The sequence below is a fragment of the Meles meles genome, chromosome 20, assembly GCF_922984935.1.
Source record: "Meles meles chromosome 20, mMelMel3.1 paternal haplotype, whole genome shotgun sequence".
In the NCBI taxonomy this organism is placed as follows: Eukaryota; Metazoa; Chordata; class Mammalia; order Carnivora; family Mustelidae; genus Meles; species Meles meles.
Window position 1 is genome coordinate 59,548,906 of NC_060085.1, and position 22,798 is coordinate 59,571,703.

A 22,798-nucleotide genomic window follows, 5' to 3' on the forward strand; every position below is an offset into this window, starting at 1 on the left:
AATCATAAGCAGCACCAGCAAATTACAAGGTTTCCCCCCCCCTTTCCTCTTGTCCCTAGAGGATCCAGAGGAAAGGAGGGGATAGTGGGGAGCAGAGTAAAGGCACAGACTATGCTTTCCCTCTGCCTTGTCACAGGTCCTAGGCAGAGCATGATGTCCAGGGGGTGGGGAAGGAAGGAGTTTTAAGCTGTATATGAGATTAAAGTTTTGATTTAGACTGGCTGGTTTTTTCATATTTGAAGATGAGACTTCTCTCACTCCTCAGAGTGACCAGATGTGGCCAGGGGGAGAAGGGAGACCTGAGGACCACATGATGGGCAGTGATGGGAGAGTGATGGAGCCATCCCCTACGGTGGCTGGTGGAGGTCCACAGTGTACTGGGCATGCACATTCTTCCTCCTCTCAGGAGCAGACTGTACCTGGATTTTGGATCTTGCATTTAACCAAACACATTGTGAACATTTTTCCATAGAAATACTTCTGCAATTTCATTGTCAATGCCTGATTGAGTAATTTATTTAATTCCCTAGGAGAAACTGGTCTTTGGAAGGATTCTTTTTTTTTTTTTTTTTTTTTTCAGAAACCCAATCTCAAACCAGCAGCGATCATACTAAAGTCTAATAGAAGTTAGGAATAAAATGTAGATACTAGCTTTCATCATTTTTATTTAACATTTTCCTGCAGTTTCTAGCTACTGCAATTACATATGAACCATAAATAAGAGGTGTGATTCTCATACATGAAGAAACCAGTTGGATAAGTGCCATCAAAGAGATCCCATTCACTATGGGGATAGTAAATACTAAAATGTTTGAGGATTTTTAAAAATGTTTGAAAATAACATTTACCAAGAAAATCAAAGAATGTTGTAAATAAATTTACTATATCTTGCTGAAAAAAATCAATGGAGAACTCTATTTCTCGACAAGAGCGTCTAACATATTTTTTAAATGTTGCGACAAATAGGCATATACAAAGATACTGAACATCCTATGTCATTAGGGAAAAGCAAATTAAAACAAGATACCATTACAGACCTATCAGAATGGCTAAAATCTGAAGCATGACCTTAATAGGGTGATCAAGGTCAATATCACCAGTGATACATCATGTTGATTGCAGGCACCCTTGATAAGTTGTGATAAAAATGGCACTTTACCTCTCGGGTCATCCTCACAAAAACACATAATCCCAGTCTAATAATGAGAAAAACATCAGACAAATCTCAGTCAAGGGACATTCTATAAAATCACTAACCAGTGTTCCTCCGAACTGTCAAGGTCATAAAAATAAGGGAAGTCTGAGAGAAAGTGCCAGCTAAGGGGAGCCTGAGGAAACATGACAACTAACTGTTGACATGAGATCCCAGGACAGGAAAACTTCACTACATAAAAATAAGGAAATTCCAATCAAATATGGACTTTAGTTGATAATAATGCATCGATCTAATTTCATCCTTTGTAACAAATGTATATTAGTTATAACTAAGGTAAGAGGTTAGTAATGGGGAACCGGGTGTGGGGCATAGGAGAACTCTCTGTACTATCTTTGCAATTTTTCTGTAAATCTAAACCTGTTCTAAAGTAAAAAGTTTATTTAAAGATATAGATCAATTCTTCCTGAGCCAATTTACTAATTTTAACATAATTCTAAATCCCCCAAGGATTTTTTTCCAAAATGAAAAATTGATCACAAAGCAATGTGGATGAAAGAGGAGCAATAACTAAGGAAGCCTGGGAAAGGACAATCAAGGGGTGAACGTATAAAACTTCTATTAAAACACATAAAGCCACAACCTCAAAAAAAAAAAAAACCACCCCAAAAATGGTGGTTCTGTTGCAAAAAGAAACTGATGGATGGAATGAATGCTTCGCCCGGAAAGAAACCTGGGAGGATCTAACCTCTATAAAAGTGGCCATTCTGATGGGCTGAAAAAGGAAAGGATTACCATACTTGTAGACGTACCAGGCTCACGATTGTACAAAACTCATCCTGTTTTATTTAATTAAAAAAACTTGACCTCGGGAACAGAGGTTAAGGTAGTAACATTCCTCAGACGGCGGTATGCTCTGGTCATCACTGCCTGCAAGGCTCTGTCTGACATAATTTTGCTTTCCCTTCATCCTTGATTACCTTTCCCCTCCTTGCCTCCCCCAGAGGCCCCCAGTGCAATGTCTCTGGCTTACGTGTTGAGAAATGCAAATACTTTTGAAAAACAGTTAATATTGCTTTAAGTATGCATTTTTGACTTACATAAGTGGTAATGTTCAACAGGTCTAATTGTATTCCTCCTCTTTCTTAACCCAACAGGACGTGTTTTAAGATCTGTCCGTATTGTTCTCTACACTTATAGTCTGATGTGTTGGACTGCTCTGTAGTGTTCCATAGTGCACGGCGCTACGTTTATCCACTTCCCCAGCCCTATAAATAACACTGCGGTGGGAGAAGCTTCTCCTTCCTGTTTCTCATTCATGCATGATTTTCACCAGGATTGATACACCGGAGGGTGGGTTGTGGTGTCACAGAGCTACTCATACCTTAATTTACTAAATTCTTCCAGCTTGTTCTTCTCTCCAGCATTTACATTATTGAATTTGCTCAGATTTGCAGTCGGATGGGTATAGAGTTGCATCTCTTTAATGGGATGTTTTAATTTGAGATCTGGAAGCACTGAGCACCACTCCTCTTGTTCTCTGTTCTCCTTCAATGGCTAGTTCTTCATGTTTTTGGCTCATTGTTCTCTTGGATTTCCTGCCTTTTTCTCTCTGATTTGCAAGAGTCTCATGTATATTCCAGATTAGTCCATTTGGCTGAGTGCTGTCTTTCTGCCTTACTGTGGGGATTGGCAGGCTATGGGTTATTCAAGACAATGTGGCAGGACTAAGGTTAGACACCAGTACCCCTCCCCACCTTTCTCCATGCAAGGAGGGCAGTCCTCTTCTCCTCCCAGTGCCCAATCTCTCCCATCCATTCCCTATGATGAGCCACACCTAGTTGCTCTGGAGTGCGGACTGGGGTGGGGGCGGGGGTTCCTCACTGTTTCAGCTTCAGTTTGACCAATCCATTGACCTCCCATCTGCCTTTGGTGGCATCTCCAAGGCTCTTTTGGGGAGTAGTGTCCCCATGTTAATTTGACATCTTCCCTAGAGCCAGAGGACAGCGTGCCACATGCCAATTTTACAGAGAAAAAAAATTGGGAGAAAAACATTTAAGTACTTTTTATATATGTGTATTGAAAGTATATTAAAGTGTGTTTTTTTTTTTTTTAGGGAAAACATATAATTATTGTGTTTGCCACATCTAGCAGCTGAAAGCTGCTCTTCTTGTTTTCTCCAAGTCCTCATCATTTTCTTGGTTGGTGGCAGACCAAATTACTACTCAGCAGCCCTTGCATGGTGCCTGTAACATTAAACAGAAGCCGGTGGCACAGCAACAGCTTCATTGCGTTTGCACCATGGGCTGCAGAACTGAGAGGTTTAAATCTGAATTGTTAAGAAATAACCCAAACTCCATCTCCCATATCTTGGGTGCTCCTGTGGCTCATTATTTTTGTGAAATAGGCCCCTCTGCTAGGAAGTGAAACTCGTGTGTTCCTTGTGAGGGTTTCCCATGGCCACGTTCCATCCCGATCTTTGGGAGTGGGACCCCACGCATCAGTGGTTTGCAACTCTTCAGGTGATTTCCAGGACAGCCAAGGTTGGCAAGCAGTACCAACTCAGGCAAGTTGCACATTGCATCACCCAGGAGATTATAAAAGATTGTGTGTCCTGGCTTCCACTTCCAGAATTTTCTAGTTGGTATGGAATGCAGTCTGGGCACCAGGCGTTTAAAATACTTCTCAAGTGATTTGAATGTGTAGCAACATATAAAAACCCCAGCGTTCCAGTGCTTTAGCTCTTTCCACCGTCACATCTGTCATGTCACTGCGTTCATGAGTTTAACTCTGATTTATTAAGTGCCCCTCCCTAATATCATTATTATTTCCTTTTTTATGCTGAAGACTTACGTGAGTTTTTTCATTTACTCATCAATTACTTATTCATCATTGCTTCTTGAGTCTTGTGCCTTTCTTTGGAGGATTGTGGTCTTTTTTTTTTTTCCTCCCATGACAGCATCCTTTAGAACTTCTTTTAGCAAGAGTCTGGATGTAGCTATAAATTTTCTGCATATTTTTTCTTTAAAATTCTTTATTTTAGCTTCTTAACGGATGGTTTGGCTGGGTAGGGGAGCCTGAGTTGACAGTTATCTTCTCTTAGTGCTCTGAAGGTATTATTACATTGCCTTCCTTTCTCCCCTGCTGCCAATAAGAAATCTTTGTCAGCTGATTAGTTGTTTTTGGATAATATGTTTCCTTTTTCTTGGTCGGTTACTTTTCTGCTTTTTCTCTTTGCCTTTTGTTTTTGGCAGTTTGGTTCCAGTAATGTTTGGGTGTAAATTTCTTATTTTTCTATGCTGTTTGCAATTTCTGATTCTTCACTCTGCATTCCAGTCTTACTCCATTCCAGAGAATCTTCGGCTCTGTTCTCTCTGAATATTGCCTGGTCTCCCTCCTCTCAGGTGTATGTTGGATGCTTTCCATTCCTCCTTCACATCTCTTAACCTCTTTCATTTTTCCCACTTCTCTACCTCTCCATCTGGAGTGTGCTTGAATTTTGTACCTTTAAACTCTTTAAACTCATATTCACCTAATTTTAAATTTCAATGACCATATTTATTTCTTGAAGTTGCTTGCATTTGCTTCATTTTTAAAACTCCATGTTTTTGTTTCATATTTCCTTATTTTTGTTCAAGTGTTCTACTTCTTATTTATCTCATTAACAATTTTAAGCATATTACTTAATACTTCTGACCAATTTGTTATTTCAATTTCTTAGTATGCTAGTCCTTCCTATTTTTCTTCAGCTGAATCTCCCACCAAGAGTCTCACTTAACTGTCTTTTAGATAGAGTTCTTATCTTTTAGAGTTATTTATTGGAATATTTATGAATGAAATGGTATGATGCCTAGGGTTTGCTTCCTGGAAGTCCAGTATTGAGGAAGTGACCACGGATATAGAACTAAGATTGGCTTTGTGATTTGTAGTTTTCACTTATGAGCTCATCTTGACCAAGATTATTACTATTTCCTTTTGGGAATTCCCCTGTTCTGTGTTGTGGAAGTATTATTATAAAGCAAAGGTTTGTTTTCTTCAGCTAGTTAGCCTCATTAATTTCATGGCAATTGGATAAGATTTTTTAATTGATATCTTATCTTTGGGATTTCTGTAACATTTGTTTAGCATAAACTGAGACCTCGCACTGTGACTAGGACCCTAGAATTTATCTAAAACTTGAGTAGACCTACGCTTCTTTGTGTATCTGTGGGCTGCTGGGAAGATTTACTTTAGTTTGCCATCACCAAAAGACAGGTTTGCCAGGATCCCAGGTCTCAACTGAAGTCTCTTCTCTGGCTCTCAAACATGAGGTGCAAGGGCAAATCTCTATTCTGGAGATAGCATTAAAATCCTCTGCCTCTGTCTCTGAAGATTTATTTCTGAATCAAGACTCTTGACGGCCACCATTACATTGTCTATTTTATTAATGACCATGGGGATTCCCTGTTTGGTCTTTCAATGCCAGCTCTATATTTATACATTTTCTAACATTTGTCCTCTGTGTGTATGTTTATGAAGGGCAGTGTCCACATTGGCTCATTCTGCCATGTTGTTGGTTATTAATGGTATACAGAAAATAATTGAGCTTCTTACATTTAAATTTGCAACTAAGGACTGTTTTTAATTTTCTTATTCTTGGGTTTCTTAGACAAAATCACTTGAGCATGCTAATGAAAATAATTAATATTTGTTTGCCTACAAATAATATTATCCATTATTGTTTCATTATTTCATCCATTATTTCAAATAATCCTCGGAAAGAGCTCTGTAACGTGGATATCATTATTAACGTCTACCGTGCAAATGGATACATGAAGGCTTAGAGAAGTTAGACGGTTCACCCAGGATAATACATAGTAGAGTTGGAACTGCAACCCAGGTGTAACCACTCCAGTTAACCCCTTACCTATAGCACCTCTCTAAAGGATACATTTTTAAAAAGTGTGTGTGTGTGTGTGTGTGTGTGTGTGTGTGTGTGTGTGTTATTGAAGTGACTAGGAGTTCCAAAATGATCTTTCACTACAAATCTCCTGCGGGATAACAAGTTGGTTCACACCTAATATCCAGGTCCTCCTCCCTGTCATGGGCACTTAGCTTAGCCATGTGACTGGAGGTGGTCAGTGATGTGGGAGTGGAAGTTAAAAGGAGGCTATGTGTTTCAGGTGGGAAGGCTACCCAACTCACATTGACCTTCACATGAAAAATAAACCTTGATTGAATAAAACAACTGGGATTGAAGGAGGGGGATTTCTGTTGTGACAGCTCATGCTAATTACCCTAATATATTTCTTTCCGGCATTCCTCTCCTACCTGCACAGAGAAAATAGAAACCACAAGGCGACTGTTCTAGTGACAGATACACTCACCTCAATATCAGATTCTGATTATTTCATCCTTCTCTTGTATCTTTTATCCTCTTCTCTTAACTGGGTCCTCTTTGTTTCTTTTATTTATTGAAACATCCTCACCAGGGCTATGCTTTACGGAAAGAGCTCTTACCTTTTAGAGATACATAATGAAATATTTATGGTTTAAATGGGATGGTGCCTGGGAGTGGCTTCAAAATAACCTAGTGTTGAAGGAGTATCAGGGTAGAGATGAAGTAGGTTGCGTCATGAGTTAGTAAGTATTGATGTTGGATGATGGGCACCTAAGGGAGTCATCATATTCTCCTGTTTTTCTGTAGACATATTTGGAAATTCTCATTATACACAATTTTCCTTAAAATGGTACACAAAAATTCATAAAAGAAGAAAAAACTTTTAGGGGTGCCTAGGTGACTCAGTCATTAAACAGCAGTCTTTGACTTGGGTCATGATTCCAGAGTCCTGGGCTCAAGCCCAGTGTTGGGATCCCTGCTCAGCGGGGAGCCTGCTTCTCCCTCTCCCATTCTTCCTGCTTGTGTTCCCTCTCTCGCTGTCTCTCTCTCCTCTCTCTTTCAAATAAATAAATAAATAAAACCTTTAAAAAAAGAAGAAAAAAACTTATGAAATTATTTTTCAAAAATGGGAGAAGAAAACATGCTTTTTGCAACTGGTGAGAGACAGTTCCTCCACTTCCTCTTCATTTCACCTGCTCCCCAGTTAATCAGCATAGGGGACCCCTAGAATGTTTTTTGTTATACTGCTGGCTTTTAAGAAGGAGGGCATGGTTATGAGACAAGGAATGCAAACAGCTTCTAGAAGCTGGAAAAGGCAAGGAGACAGATTCTCCCCTAGAGCCTCCAGAAGGAATGAAGCCCCATTGACACCTTGATTTTAACTTAAGGAGACCTGTTGTGGAACTCTGGTCCCTAGACCTTTTTGCCCAGCCTTTAAATCATCATTTGTTGATTTAAGCACACCCATCACATGACCTAGGGACTTCATAATGCAGTAAGCATCGCAACAGAACTCTTTAGTTAAATACAATCAACAACTTACAGACCTACAGCAAAAGCTAGAATGAAGCCACATTAAGCAAAGTTCAAAGACGCTCAGCATTAGCAATATACAGAAGGTAATCCCACCAGCTGGAGACCAGACAGCAGATATGCTGACACCACAACCCAAAGTGGGCAGAATTATAGAGGGTGTGTGGGCATATAAAATAAAATTTCACAACAGACCAAAGACAACACACTTGTGTTACTTTAAGTCACTAAGTTTGTAACAGCAGCAATTGGGAACCAATACATATTCCAATCCAATCAAAATATGATCTTGGTTTAATATTAATTTCCCTTACAGATATCAACCATATAATGAAGAGATTAAGACTTTGGGCTCTTGAACAAGAGAGTTGGGTTCAAATCCTGATCTGTCCACACTAGACAAGCTATTTAATTATCCTGTGTCTTAGTTTCCTCATTGTAAGATGAGGATAATGGTAGCACCTACAGGGGTGCCTGGGTGGCTCAGTTGGTTAAGCATCTGATCCTTGATTTCAGCTCAGGTCATGATCTCAGGGCTGTGGTATAGAGCTCCACAATAGGCTCTGTGCTCAGCAGGGAATCTGCTTGGGATTCTCTCCATTGCCCCCCCCCACCCCCATTCTCTTTCTCTCTAAAAATAAATAAATCAATCTTAAAAAAAAAACAAAACAGTAATACCTACATGCTAACATTTTTGGGAAGGCTGAATGTATGAATATATGAGAGGTGCTGTAAGAATGCCTGACATGTAGCAAGCCCTCAATAAATGTTAGTTGCCTTTGTTAGCTATTCCAGAATTCTGATCTATTCCATCCATTCATTTGCCTGATCATACCACACTATTAGGATAGTTGGGAAAGGTTTTTTTCATAATTGCTCATGGCTTTTTCCCCTTGAACTTAATTCTCCATATAAAATTTAAAACTATTTCATCCAGTTTCATGAAAAAGAAAAAAAATCCAGCATTGATTTTAACAATGGTGTTGGAACCAACTGGATAATCATATGTAATTGTGCAAACTTAACCTTTACCTGATGCCCCGAACAAAAATGAGTACAAATGGGTCACTGACCTAAAGGCAAAAGCTAAAATCACAAAACTTCTAGAGGAAAATAAAGGAAAAACTCTTCATGACCTTGGAGTGCACAAAGATCTCCTAGACGGGACACTGAAAAACCATAAATTCTACAAGAAAATATTGATACATTTTATGCGGTGGGCACTGTGATCTGCTGCCCAGATACTTCCTCAGAAATAGAAGATTATGAGCCCAGCTGGTAGAATTGCACCGGGCAGCTGGCTCTCCGCTCCTACAGACAGCTGTGGGCTCCTACGGGTCAGGGGAAGCATAATATTGAGACTGCCTGGTCCAGCTTCCTTCCCTACCACACCCCCAAATGGCACCCCTCATCAACCTCCTGAGCTCTAATTTCCATTTCAGATTTTGGCTCCCTGGAAATCTCAACCTGAGACATTGGGCTTCATTAAAATTAAAATATTCTGTTCTTTGATGGACGCTGTTAACACAGTGAAAAGGCTAGCAGCAGACTGGGAGAATATACTTAACAATATATAAATCCACCAGAGGACTTGTATCCATAACACATAGAGAATTCTTACAACTCAATAATAGAAAGTCAACTCAAAAATAAAATGGTAAAGGGGTACCTGGGTGGCTCAGTGGGTTAAAGCCTCTGCCTTCGGCTCGGGTCATGATCTCAGGGTCCTAGGATCGAGCCCCGCATTGGGGTCTCTGCTCAATGGGGAGCCTGCTTCCTCCTCTCTCTCTCTCTGCCTACCTCTCTGCTTACTTGTGATCTCTGTCATATAAATTAAAAAAAAAATAGAATGGTAAAATTTTTGAATAGGTACTTCACAAAAGGAGTTTTAGGTATGAAAATCCAATAAAGATGGGAAATATATGAGTGTGGAACATCTTGGGTGCAAAAAAAGTGAGGAGGCATTCAAAACCAAAAGGAAACAAAACAAAACAAAAGCCACAATGATGAGGGCATGTCCAAAGGGCACAGGTGCCAACTGAAAGAGCTCCCAATGGCCAAAGCTGAAACCTCAGGATAACAAAATAATTACAGTAATATTGCATTAGAACTCAAAGTAGAAAATAAACTCCCATGAGTTCATATCAATATAAATAAATGACTGGATAACTAGATAAGAACAGACTTAAGAACAGACTATATCTCCCATATAGAAGTTCAAATCATTTATGTAGATACTCCCTTGCCCCCACAAACTGAAGCATAACTCATCTCTCCTTAAGTATGGGTTGTACACAGTGTCTTCCTTCCAAAGAGGATAGTGTGGAATGGAAGAAAAGAGGAACTTCACAGTGGAGAGACCTGACTAACATGACCTCAGCCAGAGTCAAAGTCAACAGCAACAGTGGTGTACCCTCCATATGATGTTATGGGAATGATACTTCACCTCTCTGGTCTTCCTCCCAAAAGTATGTAGTATCAGTGTAATTGTGAGAAAAACATTAGACAAATTCCAATAGAGGACACCTGCCAATATACTTGACTACTACTCTTCAAAACTGTCAAAGTCGGGGACACCTGGGTGGCTCAGTTGGTTGTGTCTGTCTTTGGCTCAAGTCATGATCCCAGGTCCTGCGATTGAGTCCCATATCAGGCTCCTTGCTCAGCAGGTACCCTTCTTCTCCCTCCCTCTGCCTGCCACTCCCCCTGCTTGTAGACATGCTCTCTCTCTCTCTCCCTCTCTCTCTCTCTGAAAAATAAATAAAATAAAATCCTTAAAAGTATATAAACATCTATCAAAATTGTTGAAGTCAGCAAGACTAGAGGAAGTGTGAGAAACCATCACAGCTAAGTGGAGTCGTGGTTAATTGCCAAAGTATCCTGGATGAGTAGAAAAAGTAAAAAAAAGAAAGTATCCTGGATGGGTAGAAAAAGAAAAGTATCCTTTTTGGATAGAAAAAGTAGGTTGGGTAAAAATTAGGGAAAGTTGAGTCAAATATAGGCTTTAGTTAATAATAACATATCAATATTGGTCCATTAATTGTGACAAATATAATACAATGTAAAATGTTAGTAAGAGGGGAAACGACATGGGGTATATGGGAGCTCTGTACTATCTACACATTTTTCCTGTAAGTTTAAACTATTCTAAAATAAAAATATTTACTTTTTAAAAAGTACATCCATAGTCAGCAAGGAAATATAAATCAGATCTGTAAGACCCCACTCCACCAACAAGAGACTGGATAAAATGAACAAGACGGACAATAGCAAAGACTGCAAGGCTGTGGAACTAGACCCTTTACATACTGCTGGAGGGAATATAAGATGGTACAACCAGTTCAGAACAGTTTGATAGTTTTTGTAAGATTTTATAAGTTAAAGAAACACTTGATATTTGACCCAGAAGTCCCACTTTTAAATATTTAACCAAGTAGAATGAAAACATATATCCACCCAAAGATTTGCACATGAATCTTCACATCAGCTTTATTCATAATATCCCCAAACTGGAAACAACCCAAATGTCCATCAAACAGTAACTGGATAAACATATTCAGGCAGTGGGATACTATGCAGCAGTAGAGAGGAAAGGATACCCCATACATCCTACAACATAGAGGGAGCTCAGCAACATTGTGCTGAGCAGAAGAAACCAGACATGTGGGGCACCCGGGTGGCTCAGTGGGTTGATCGTCCAACTCTTGATTTCAGCTGAGGTTATGATCTCAGGGTCTTGGAATGGAGCCCTGTGTCAAGCTCTGTGCTCAGCAGGAAGTCTGCTTGAGATATTCTCTCTCCCTTTTTATCTGCCCATTCCCCCAAAATAAATAAATAAAATCTTTTAAAAATATGTGTGCATGATTCCATTAACATGAAATTCTAGAATAGGCAATATTAATCTGCAGTGATAGAAAGCAGATCATTGGTTACCTGGGGTAAGGTCTGGGGAGACGGATTGACTACAAAAGAACCAAGGGAACTTTCTAAGGTGGTGGTTGCCCAAAGTGTATGCATTTATCAAAACTCATTGAACTTTGTGCTTAAAAGGAGTGTGTTTTATTGTGTGTTGATTATATCTCAATTTTGATTTTTTTAAAAAGATTTTTATTTATTTATTTATTTATTTGACAGACAGAGATCACAAGTAGGCAGAGAGGCATGCAGAGAGAGAGAGGGAGAAGCAGGCTTCTTGCCGAGCAGAGAGCCCGATGCAGGGCTCGATCCCAGGACTCTGGGATCATGACCTGAGTCGAAGGCAGCGGCTTCAACCCACTGAGCCACCCAGGCACCCCTCAATTTTGATTTTTTAGAGAAGAGGAAAAAATATCATTGGGAGTCTTAGTGGAATTACATTATTTATAGACTATTTTTAGAAGAATTTTAAAAACAACACTATGATTTCCATCCTGTGTCCTGGCATATCTCTCTTCCCCGACCATTGTGTTCATACCCGTAGCCTTAAATGTTAATGACATTTGTCTCATGCACAGATCTCTAGCCCCAAACTCTTCTCTAACTCCAGACCCAGAAATTGTCACTTGACATTCTCACACTGGTTGCCCCAAATCTCCTTCAACCCAGCATGTGCAAACAAAGTTCACAATCCTCCTGCTAGAGCAGGTTCCTGGGACATCTTCCATCTTAATAAGCAACACTACCAACTTGGCAGTCATCTTTCCTTCCAGGGTGTGTCCAGACCATCACAACTTTGGTTCTTGTCCTGTAAATTTCTCCCTAACCACGGAACATCTCCCTTCTCTACTGCCCACAGCCCTAATCTAAGACACTATCTCAACACAGAGGACTGCAGTGGCCTCCTTTCTCCTCCTGATTTAATCTTAGCACTCACAGTGAGCTCTCCATTTCACAGACCTTATGAAATGTTAATCTCATCAAGGGCATCTCCCACTACCTAAAAGTCTCCTGTGATTTTCTGTTGCCTTAGAACAAAAGCAACACCAGCATGGTTTTCCCACCTCATCTCCCATCACCCCCTCAGTCTGGGCCAGTCTCCTCTCCATTCCTGGAATGGGCTGGGCTCCCTTCTCCCTCTCAGGTGCTCTTCCCCACCTGTCCTCCCCTCCCTGACCCACCCAACCTTGTTCATGTGTTACCAGTCTTTCCAATTTCAGCTCAAATATCCCTCTCCTTGACACTTAGCCCCAGACCTAAACTAGTCCCATTAGTCACTGTCATGACATCACACCTCCCTTTCACTGCCGCTTAACACAAATGTAAATATGCCTTTTTTTCTGTGATGATGAGATCAACCAATCAGGCGTGTATATCTCTGAATGATTTAATCATGGCAGGCTCATTTGGTGAATGGAGAACTCTAGCCCAATAAACTCCTCCCAAGTCAAGCCAGACCCACCCATCTTGCCTTTGCCCACCACCCACTTCTATCCAATCACATGCCAGGGTGACCATCTTATATAAGGGGACTGGGATGATCAAACAATAGTGGGCTTCCTGGAGGCCTGTGGGAAGAACGTGTGAACGCCGAGGTCTGGGCTACAGTTGTGACTTGTGACACTTCTGGTCCGCCAACCTCTTGAGTCTCTCTTCTTGAAAGGGGATCCCACTCTCCAGGCTTCCAGAGCTGATTGGGAAGAATTCAACAGCAGGGGGTCAGGTATGTGTCCTTTACCCCTGGGGGATGCTGTAGGTTTTGTATTGTCCAGGTGGGGGACAGACTCTCCAGTGCCCTAGAAAAGCCAGGGAAAACTTCCCAAATTGCCCCTACATTCCCCTCTTCTCTCCATCTTCTTTCTCTCTTCCCCCCAAGGGAGGGATATTTCTTCCACTTGGCTAAAGTTTTTTCATTTCCTTGACCTTTAACTAGAGGATTTGGGGTAAATTAGTAAGCACATCTCTGGGCCAAACCCTACTGGCTCTTCTTTGAAAGCCATATAAATACGTTGAGTCTTCCCAGTCCCATCCCCCAAACTTCCTTCTCCACAGTGTCCCCCTGAGCTGCCAGCGTAGCATGCTCCGAAGGCAGGGTGGGTGCCAGGTCAGCAGTTCCCACCAGGACTGGTGCTTGGGAGACTGGATTGCTGCTTGGTGCTTGGGAAATGTGGGCGCAGTTGGAGCCCTGACTCGCCCCATTTTATCTCTTGGGCAGATTCATCATGGAGACGCGAGGACTTCCTAAATGCCTTCCCTTGATGGCTCGCAATCAAGGTAGTCAAATGCCAGTCATTTTCTCGTTAATATTTTCCTGGTTTTTATTTTACTTTTGGTATTGATTTATGTGATGTAGAAATCCCCATAAGACATACACTATGAAAACAGCAGCCCTGCTCCTTCTCAACTTCTCACACCTTAGAGACAAACGTTTTCATCTGTTCAGTTTCTTCTAGCATTACTCTCTGTTCTCTGAATACCGTACTTACATTACCACTAACTTATTTTTCCATTTTTGACTTCATTTATGGTCTTCTCTCTATGGGAGAGGAGTAATTAGCTGTAGTTCCTGTATTCCTACCATCCTCACCACTCACCACCCTAACCCCTGTCCCCCCACACCAGCCCACACATACCTCCAGCCCCCCACCTCCCAGCAGAATTCACTGTTCAAAATGGGGCCATCTAGTCAATCAGGATCATTTTCCGTCATGTATAACTTTTTAATTTTCCAGGACTTAATATTTGGGCTATTATTTGCTTATTGACTAATTCATTCTCAGACTCTTCCCCAGTAGTTTAAATTCAAACTCAATCAAGTATCCTATCAATTTCACCTTCTGGTGGCATTATTGCCACACCCTTCGAATCTGCTCCAATCTAGGCTGGCTGCTCTCAGACAACTCTGAGCCTCTATCCTGGGATCTCCCTTCACCATCATCTGGGGAATTTCTTCCCCACTTTGGAATTTTATATTCTCTTAGTCTGGTTTATTTTTTCTTTCCTGATTTAGTAACACCCCCAGGGAAACATGCATCCAAAAAAATGATTTGAGATCTTGCATATTCAAAAGTGTTTTTCTTCTACCCTTCCTGATTCATGGAAGTTTGGTTGGGTACTGAATTTTAGGTGGGAAATTCTTTTCCCTCAGAATTTTGAATACAATTCTTCCTTCTCTCTCTCTCTCTGCTGTGTCCCTCTCTCTGGAAGTTATTAGGATCTTTTTATTTCCAGAACTCAATTTTTTTTAAAATAATTGGCTTTGGTAATACTAAGCCTCTAATTTTCTCATATTTTATCCCTCTCGTTTTTAATTTTTGTCCTCTTTTCTGGGAGATTTCCTCAACTTTATCTTTCAAAATATCCATGGAGATTTTAATGTGTGCTCTCATAATTTTGATTTCAAAGGGCTCTTTTGTTTTGTTTTGTTTTCCTGAATGTTTCTTTAAAAAGTATCATGTGATTGTTCACGGGTATCATCTCTTTTGAAAGATATTAGTGGTATATTTTTGTGACATTTTCTCCGATGACATGAATTGTTTCCTGCAAGTTGCTTTCTTTCTGTCTGGTTATTGGTTTCCTGTCTCATGTTAGTCTTCCTCTTACTGGCTGGCTTCCCATATTGAAAAGGGGACTCTGGGAAGCTGAATGGCAGCTCTGAGCCAATAAGTGGGTTCCACAGAATTTATAAGGCTGGGCTGTCAAATTGGGGAATGCCCTGTGTCAGTTTCTTAGGACTTTTCGCTTGGGCTGCACAAGTTTCCCAGGGAAGAATCTTCAGATTCCAGTACTGTCTTCAGCCAAATTTCCATAGATGTGTATTCAGTCTGGGCTGTCTCTTCCCTTCCATTGCTCAGTCATTTATCTCTCTTTGACCACACTGTCTTCATTCCTGTAGCTGGTTGCTGCTTCATGATCTATGATAAACCAGATACCTCCATCATGTTCTCTTTCTAGAGGGCATTAAAATTTTATAGCTATTGTGAAATTGTTCACTATAACGTTTCCCTTCGCACACTGAGCACCCTAAATCTTTTCATCTTTGCCAGTCTGATAGATGCATTACAATGGCACCCTCTTTCCTTTAATTTGCATTGCTTCATTATAAGTGAGGTTCAGCCTACTATATGTATAGGGACCATTAGCTTATCCCCTTTTATGGATTGCCTATGACCGCTTTTTGCTTTTCCTCTATTTGGTTGTTTATCTTATTAATTTTGAAGCATTCTTTAATTTGGGGGATTTATCAATTCAGACTTTCTTTAGTCAATTAAGGATCTCTCACCTCAACCCCCTGTTCCCACTTCTACTGGAGTTAAATCTAGTTTAACAAAGGGGGACATGGTTTACATACTATCACATGATTGGAAAGAGTGCTCTGGTCCTTGGTTCATACAGCCACCCCTTGTTTCTCTTTCTATGGGTGCTTGCCCATTAGTCCATGCAGGTCACTTTGAGCCCTCTAGGTCTTATCTGCAAAGCCCCTGCCATCCGCCAGCCCTCCCATAGCTCACCCAGGCCATTCTTGGTTGTTTCTGGAGCCACACTGAGCTCTAAGCCTGAGTTTGGGAGAGCAGATATAAATAGCTCTGCAGGGCCCATATAAGTCATTTAAGAATGTTGAATAAAGCATAGACTTGATATGCCTGGATCTCCCAGAACTTTGATTTCTGATACTCAAAAACCCAAAACTCAAATGTTTTTAACTATTATATCTGTCCTTAGTTCCAAAACTCCCCCATAGTGTCCCCGTCTTTCTGTTTATGCTAACTCCTGGGTGCAGAGAAGATGGGGTCAAAGGAGCCAGAAACAGGGCTCTGGCCATGTCTCAGAGCATACACCTCCTTGCTCCCAGGGTTGCAGGTCCTCTGACCATTCTGAGATTAGTGTAAGGTATTAATATGAGTTTGCGCTTTTCTAGGCAAGAACTGGAAAAAAATTTACCAGTGAGATGATCTAATCCTGGCTTTTTTTATTTTTGAATGATGGTTTTGGAGAAGAGGGCCTTTGTTGAAAGGCTCTCAATTTGTTCCATTGTAGTGGGTCTGTTGGGACTTGTTCTTTGTTGCTGATGCTATTAATTCTTGGGTCCTTGTGTCCCAGTACTGCCTCCAACAGTGACTCAACCACCCCTGGTAAAAGCTCCACTCCTGCTGTTCCCTGGTCACTCACATGCTATCTTCCTCAGTGCACTGCCCTGGAAGCTGACCTCTGTCCCCACCATGGTCCTGGTGCTGTTCTCACCCATTCCAGGTGGCCAACAAGAATGGCCACATTGCAGGCCTGCTCTGTCCCACGTAGCCAACATCGTGAGCAGTTCACTGCTCCCTGATCTGTTCTCTCCACCTTGGATTTGGGTGTACGCTTCCTATTTCCCTCTGCATTAGTGGCCCTGAAAGATGCTTTTTTTTCTATCTTTCCATTAGAGGTTGGCAGGGGACTTCAGGGTCTATCAGAAGTGTTCTCTGCTCTTCCACTCTCTCATGCTGAACTTGTCAGCCCGCACAGTGGTGAGGACCAGCTTGGCGCAGATGACTCAGATCCAGCTCCGGCAGAGCCCTCCACTGAGCCCCAGACTCACATCTTCACTCGGAAAACCAAACACCTCACCATCCTAGGTCCAATACTGAACATCTTTTTGTCATCCAAACTTGCATCTTGAACTCTACCCAATGACATTACATTTTTGTTGTTGTTTTGGTCTATTGGTCTTTTCTATTGAAGCTTGGTGAGGGCAGGGACTGTCACTTTGATTCTGATTGAATCTAGTGAATTCAGACTGTGTCTAGAGTAAGTGTACTACCCATCAGTAAAATGGGGGTGGGAATTACCTCTCTGGACAGGCTGTGGGGAGGCCAAATGAAATGACCAGTGAGAAGTCTTTGGCAGAGGGGTTCTCCACCTCATACACCCCACTCCGCCCCATCAGTTCTCCTGGCCCCAAAGCTTCCTGGAAAAACTCTGATTTCTTCTTCTCATTTTGTCCCCTCTGTTTTGCCTCAGATGTGCATTCTCGGGAGCTAGACTGCTCTGGTATGGAAGGCAAAGGCACCGTGGAAGCAGATGGCCCTGTGAAGCCAGGCCATCCCTCAAAACCCTTTGCTTACGTGAAACCTATCAGATATGAGACCCCAGCATTCACAGCTCATCATGGAGAGAGAACCCAAGGCCACCGTAGGGGGAGAAGTCAAGAGAGAATAAGACCCCTCCTTAGGGGCACAGACCATGGCCTCCAGGTAAGGCCAAGACGCATGCTGAGACCAGGTCGGCGTGTGGATCAGGACCACGGTGAAGAGCCAAGCCATCATGTGGAGCCAGAAGCCAGGCGGGCCCCATCCTTCCCTCTTATTGAAGCAGCGACGTTGCATGGAGGTGGGCTGCAAGGCCTTGGCCTTGGCACAATCCAGCCGGGGGCAGGACTGCAGGCACTGCCTGATGCCTCTGGGTATTGGGTTCTCACGAATTCCCCGACTTTGTCCGTCTATCCCTACTTAGGGTTCAGACCCTTGGAGGGCTCAACTTTGTTCTTCACACAGACTCCCTCTGGTACCTTTGTGTATGGGGTCCCAGAATTTTTCACCCACATTGCACACTGACCTCCATCACTTGCTAACAGCCCCTATGTCTGACCTGGGTGTTTCTCCCAGCCCAAAGCCAAGTCCCTGTTTCTGTCCCCACTCACTCCTCCAATTCCTAGCCCTTACCTCATGTTGTCCAGACTGAACCTGCAAGTCTCCTCCCAGCTTCCTGGCAGGGTCACATGTACACTGCCCATGCCCCTCTGTTGTCTCTTCTTTTTGTTTTAGCAAAGATGTACATGCATTTTGTCCCTCCATACTTATTGAAATAAATCCAGTTTCCTCTTGTCCTTTTCTGTCTCAGTCTGTTCAGGCTACTATAATAAATAACATGATCTGGGTGGTTTATAAGCCTCAGACATTTGTATCTCACAGTTCTGGAGGCTGGAAGTCCCAGACCACCAGCAGATTCTTGTGAGAACCCACTTTCTAGTTTATAGATAGCTGTCTTGTGTCCTCACATGGCTGGAGGGTTGAGGGAGCTCTCGGGATCCCTCTGGGATGAAGGGCATTAATCCCAGAACACATTACCATAGAAATTTGGCGGGAGTGAGGGCGGGGGGAGTTGAGGAGGAGCTAAAAATTACTAAAATTCTTGTCTAGTTTCTGGAGATTTTATATATGCTAAATATGAATAAGCAGTGGAACTCAGAACAATTTAAAATACATGAACCCATTGGTAAGCACTAAATGAACTGAACTAGAACGCAAAATTTCAAACAGACTGAGGAAAAAGTGGATCAAAGAAAATTTGGTGAATCTAACAAAAGGCATAGGGGGTTGATAGAAACAAGGAGAAAGCATGACACATTTCAAATGCTAAATAAGAAATACATAACTTGATGGCAGCCTCTTGTGTGTTCCTGGCTTCAGTGGGAATATTTTAAATGTTTTACCATTAAGTAAGGATTTCTTGTAGGTTTCTCATAGATATGCCTGATCAAGTTGAGATCGTTCCCATCCTCTCAGAGTTTAAAAAAGGTTTGTTATGAATTGGATTTGGTATTTTATTAAGTAGGCTTTGACTGGTTGATTTTAAGACTAATTTGTAAGAGAAAATGTCCAAAGAAAATGAAGTGAATTTTTCCCATGAGCGATTTTTTTCTTGTGTACTCAACCATCCTCTTAAATAAACCCTTCTCTTTGGCTTTTATTGTAGCATAATTGTTTTATTAAAAATTTGGTTTTCATCTTACCAATGCAAGAAGAGTTTACCATCACTGGAAAAAGAAACCCACAAAAAGACAAAGAAAAGATGTCTTCTCTTCTTCTCCTACCCTATTGCTCTTTTCTCACAATCATAGAAGCCTATACAAATATACATATCTATGTATACAAATCTACATAGAAGCCTATACAAATGTATAGTAATGTAAGTGTACATTAAAAGGCTTCCTTGTGGTTTGGCTTTACAAAAATGGGATGTACTATCTGCCCAGGATTGCATGGAAGTGACTAAATTGTCCGGGCAGGTAACAGGTGTGGCAGGTATGGTGGGGCCTGGGGACTGGCACCTCATTGGAGCCCCTTCTCCACCTGAAGTGGGCAGAGGTGGTTTGGTATAGAAGCACTGCGCAGACCACCACGAGCATGTCTCTGGTGGGAGCTGCTTCATGCCTTGCCATTGGGATGTCTCCTACGTGCCAGCTTGCCAGCTTTCACCCTGGCACAATTCTGGTCAACCTATGTATCACTGTTTGCCCAGTAGCTGGGTATCTCTCCGACAAGTACACAAACCTGAGGTTACACGGCGATCCTCCACTGAGGGCTCCCATTCCAGGGTGTTTCTACCACTGAGATGATTGGCTGAACATTTGCACATGGAAACTTATGGACCTGTTCTTCTGGTTTTATAAAATAAGTTCTCAAAGTGAGAGTCATATGTCCAATGGCTATGTTTTATTTTAGTAGATATTAGGAAATTACATTCGAATTAGGTTGTTTCAGTATCACTTCCCACCAGCAGTATATGAAGCTCCAATTTCCCCACAGTCTTCCCAGGAATAAATGTTAGCACTCTATAATTTTTGCCAATCTCTTGAATAAAAATATGTCATTATTGTTCTAATTTGAATTGTCTTGATGACAGATAAGATTTAGTGCCTTTTTATACATTTATTGGCCATTTTTATTTCTTTCTCTGTTAATAGCCAATATATGGCCTTCAGACCATTTTCTATTGGGTTTTAAGTCTTTTTCTTATCAATTCATAGGAACTTCTTATATGTTAAGATTAGTGACATTTTTCACGTGTCCTGCAGATTTTTCCCATTCCAAATTTTCTCCTCTGACTTGCTGAGGCTGTCTTGTGTCTGCCTGTGTCTAGCCGCATCCCACAGCTCACCCTTCCCTGTGTCCCAGGCCCAGGTTGCTCCTCAGTTTCTGCAGTGGGCTCTGCTTGCCAGCTCCCCACCTCCACTGCCCCAAGAGTTTCATTGGTCACAGTAGGGAGTCCCTATGCGCAGTGTGGAAACTGTTTTCTTGGTCATTTCAAAACCACCGCAGTCACTATGCTTTTATTAATGGGATGTTTCTCTTAAAACTTGAAGACCACTGGTCTCTCTATATTAAATATATATTTATATTATATTCAAATCCACTTGTTGCCATCACCAGGGGATATGTGTCTTTGCACTTTCATGTTAAACAAGGAATCAAAATCCTGTTCTGCACCTGAAGGTCATCTAATAACAAGAATATCTTTCAAGACCTAGAAGCTTACTTGTCAAAATGGTATCAGTGCTGGAAGGGACACTGGGAGACCATGGCTGTCTGGATCCCCAGCTCTGGATCTCTCTCCTACCTATTCATATCACTGGGCCATCTGATCTTCATCCAGATGGCTCAAGTCCGCACAGCAGAAGTGTGGGCGCCCCTATCCTCAGGCAGGTAGGGAACCCCACTCACGCTCAGCATCCATCCCCTTGCCAAGATGTCCCTGAGCCCATTTTCACTCCACCCTCTGCTCAGAGATGGCAGGAATGTTAGCTTATGACTCACCTTTCCTATTTTTCTCTGATAAGTCCTTTCCGTCCCACCTCCACTCACTGCACTGCTGGGCACTGGGGCACAAGTCCCAACCAGACACAGGTCTCCCGCTACCCTCCTCACCTCTCCCCCTCCTCCTCCAGCTCACAGGATCTCACCTTGCCTGGCAGGGTGGGGAAAGTGGTCCAGAACGCTCAAAGATGCTTTGATGCCTCTTTCTGGTAGCAAAACTTTCTCCCTAGAATGCTTTGGGGTTCTGAATTTTGATAACCAAAATTAGTATTTTAGAACTCATTATTCTCAGCTATGGATCTCAAGAATGTATTTTGAAAGTTAACAAAAAAAAAATGAGAGCAAGCATCAGAGAATCAATTCTTTCTTTCATTCATTCTTTCTCTTTCTTTTATATTTGGAATCATGTAGTAACCCTGCCCCACCAACTGACTGAGTGTAGCATGTTCTCAATGGCTCTAGGTTGTTGGGAGAACAACTAGGGTAAGAACTAGGATCAGAGTTAGAGACTCCTAACACCGGCTGAAACAAAACAGAAACTTATTTACCTCACACATGGAAGAAGTGGGAGCTATGCCATCTAGATCTCATAGGGCAGTTTCAGAGTCTTTAATCCTGCTGTTCCTCCATTCCAGTGTGTGGCTTCCAAACACATAACTACCTCGCATTCCAAAATGGCTGCTGGAGGGCCAGACATTGTGTCCTTGTTTCAAGAAGTGGGAATCAGGAAGAAACAAAAAAGCAAACCCTGAGTCTACCCCCTTAAATCAGCCTCTCTGGAAGTCCAGCCCAACCTCTTTCCCGTACATCTCATTAGCCTGAACTTTCTTACATGGTCATACCTGGTTGCAAGGGAGGAGCTAAGATGAAATCTTTCAGCTGAGCCCATTGTTATACCAAATAATATCAGGGTCTGTCCTAAGGAAGACAGGGAGAGCAGATATGAGGTGGCAAACAGCAGCCCCCAATAGGACAATAAAATAAATTGCAGGGAAAGTAAACATCTGTTAATACTTTGAAAAAAGTATCCCACCACAAACCATTTTGTCAGGTAAATACCACTATTGATATTTCAAGAAGTTGGTTTGTTGGACAATTTATTTAAGAAAAACACAGTTTTGGGGTGCCTGGGTGACTCAGTTGGTTAACTATCTGCCTTGGGCTCAGGTCATCATCTCAATTTCCTGGGATGGAGCCCCATGTCAGTTTTCCTGTTCCGCGGGGAGGCTGCTTCTCCCTCTCCCTTTGCCACCTCCTCATTTGCTCATGCTCTCTCTCTCAAATAAATAAATAAAATCTTTTAAAAAACCCCCACACTTTTATAATTTTGAGTCTCTCTACCCACAGTGAGGTATCTGGAAATGCATGTCTGCATTTACTCCCTTGTGGAGCAATGTGGACTCATTTTTCACTCACCCTTGTGTCTTTGATATTTACAGGCTTCCCCCACTATCTGAAAGTAGGGTGTACTTATGAGAACATTTGTAAGCCAAAATGGGTAAAGCGAAGAAGCAATTACCATTCATTTATATGGAAAAGCTTTTGAGCATTCCATACCACAAACATAACCTCTCTTAGGGTTTTCTGATACCTTGGGACAGATCTTACTAACAGATGCGTAAAATAAATCAAGGTAAAGCATGGATGCTCACAGACACAGCTCAAAGCGGTGCAGCTTGAGGCTGAGGAGTGAGTGTAGTTTCTGGGAAGCGGCTTGGAGGTGCTACTCTCGCTGCTCACGGT

At 41.9% G+C, this 22,798-nt stretch overlaps 1 protein-coding gene across 1 annotated transcript; it reads left to right on the forward strand.

Moving 5' to 3' along the window:
- Nucleotides 1-16,699: 16,699 nt before the first annotated feature.
- Nucleotides 16,700-18,073, forward strand: LOC123932239 (proline-rich protein 20E-like). Its single transcript, XM_045989974.1, has 3 exons — nucleotides 16,700-16,730; nucleotides 17,481-17,651; nucleotides 17,973-18,073. Exons 1-3 carry the CDS (start codon nucleotides 16,700-16,702, stop codon nucleotides 18,071-18,073), a joined length of 303 nt encoding a protein of 100 aa, XP_045845930.1.
- Nucleotides 18,074-22,798: the final 4,725 nt, after the last annotated feature.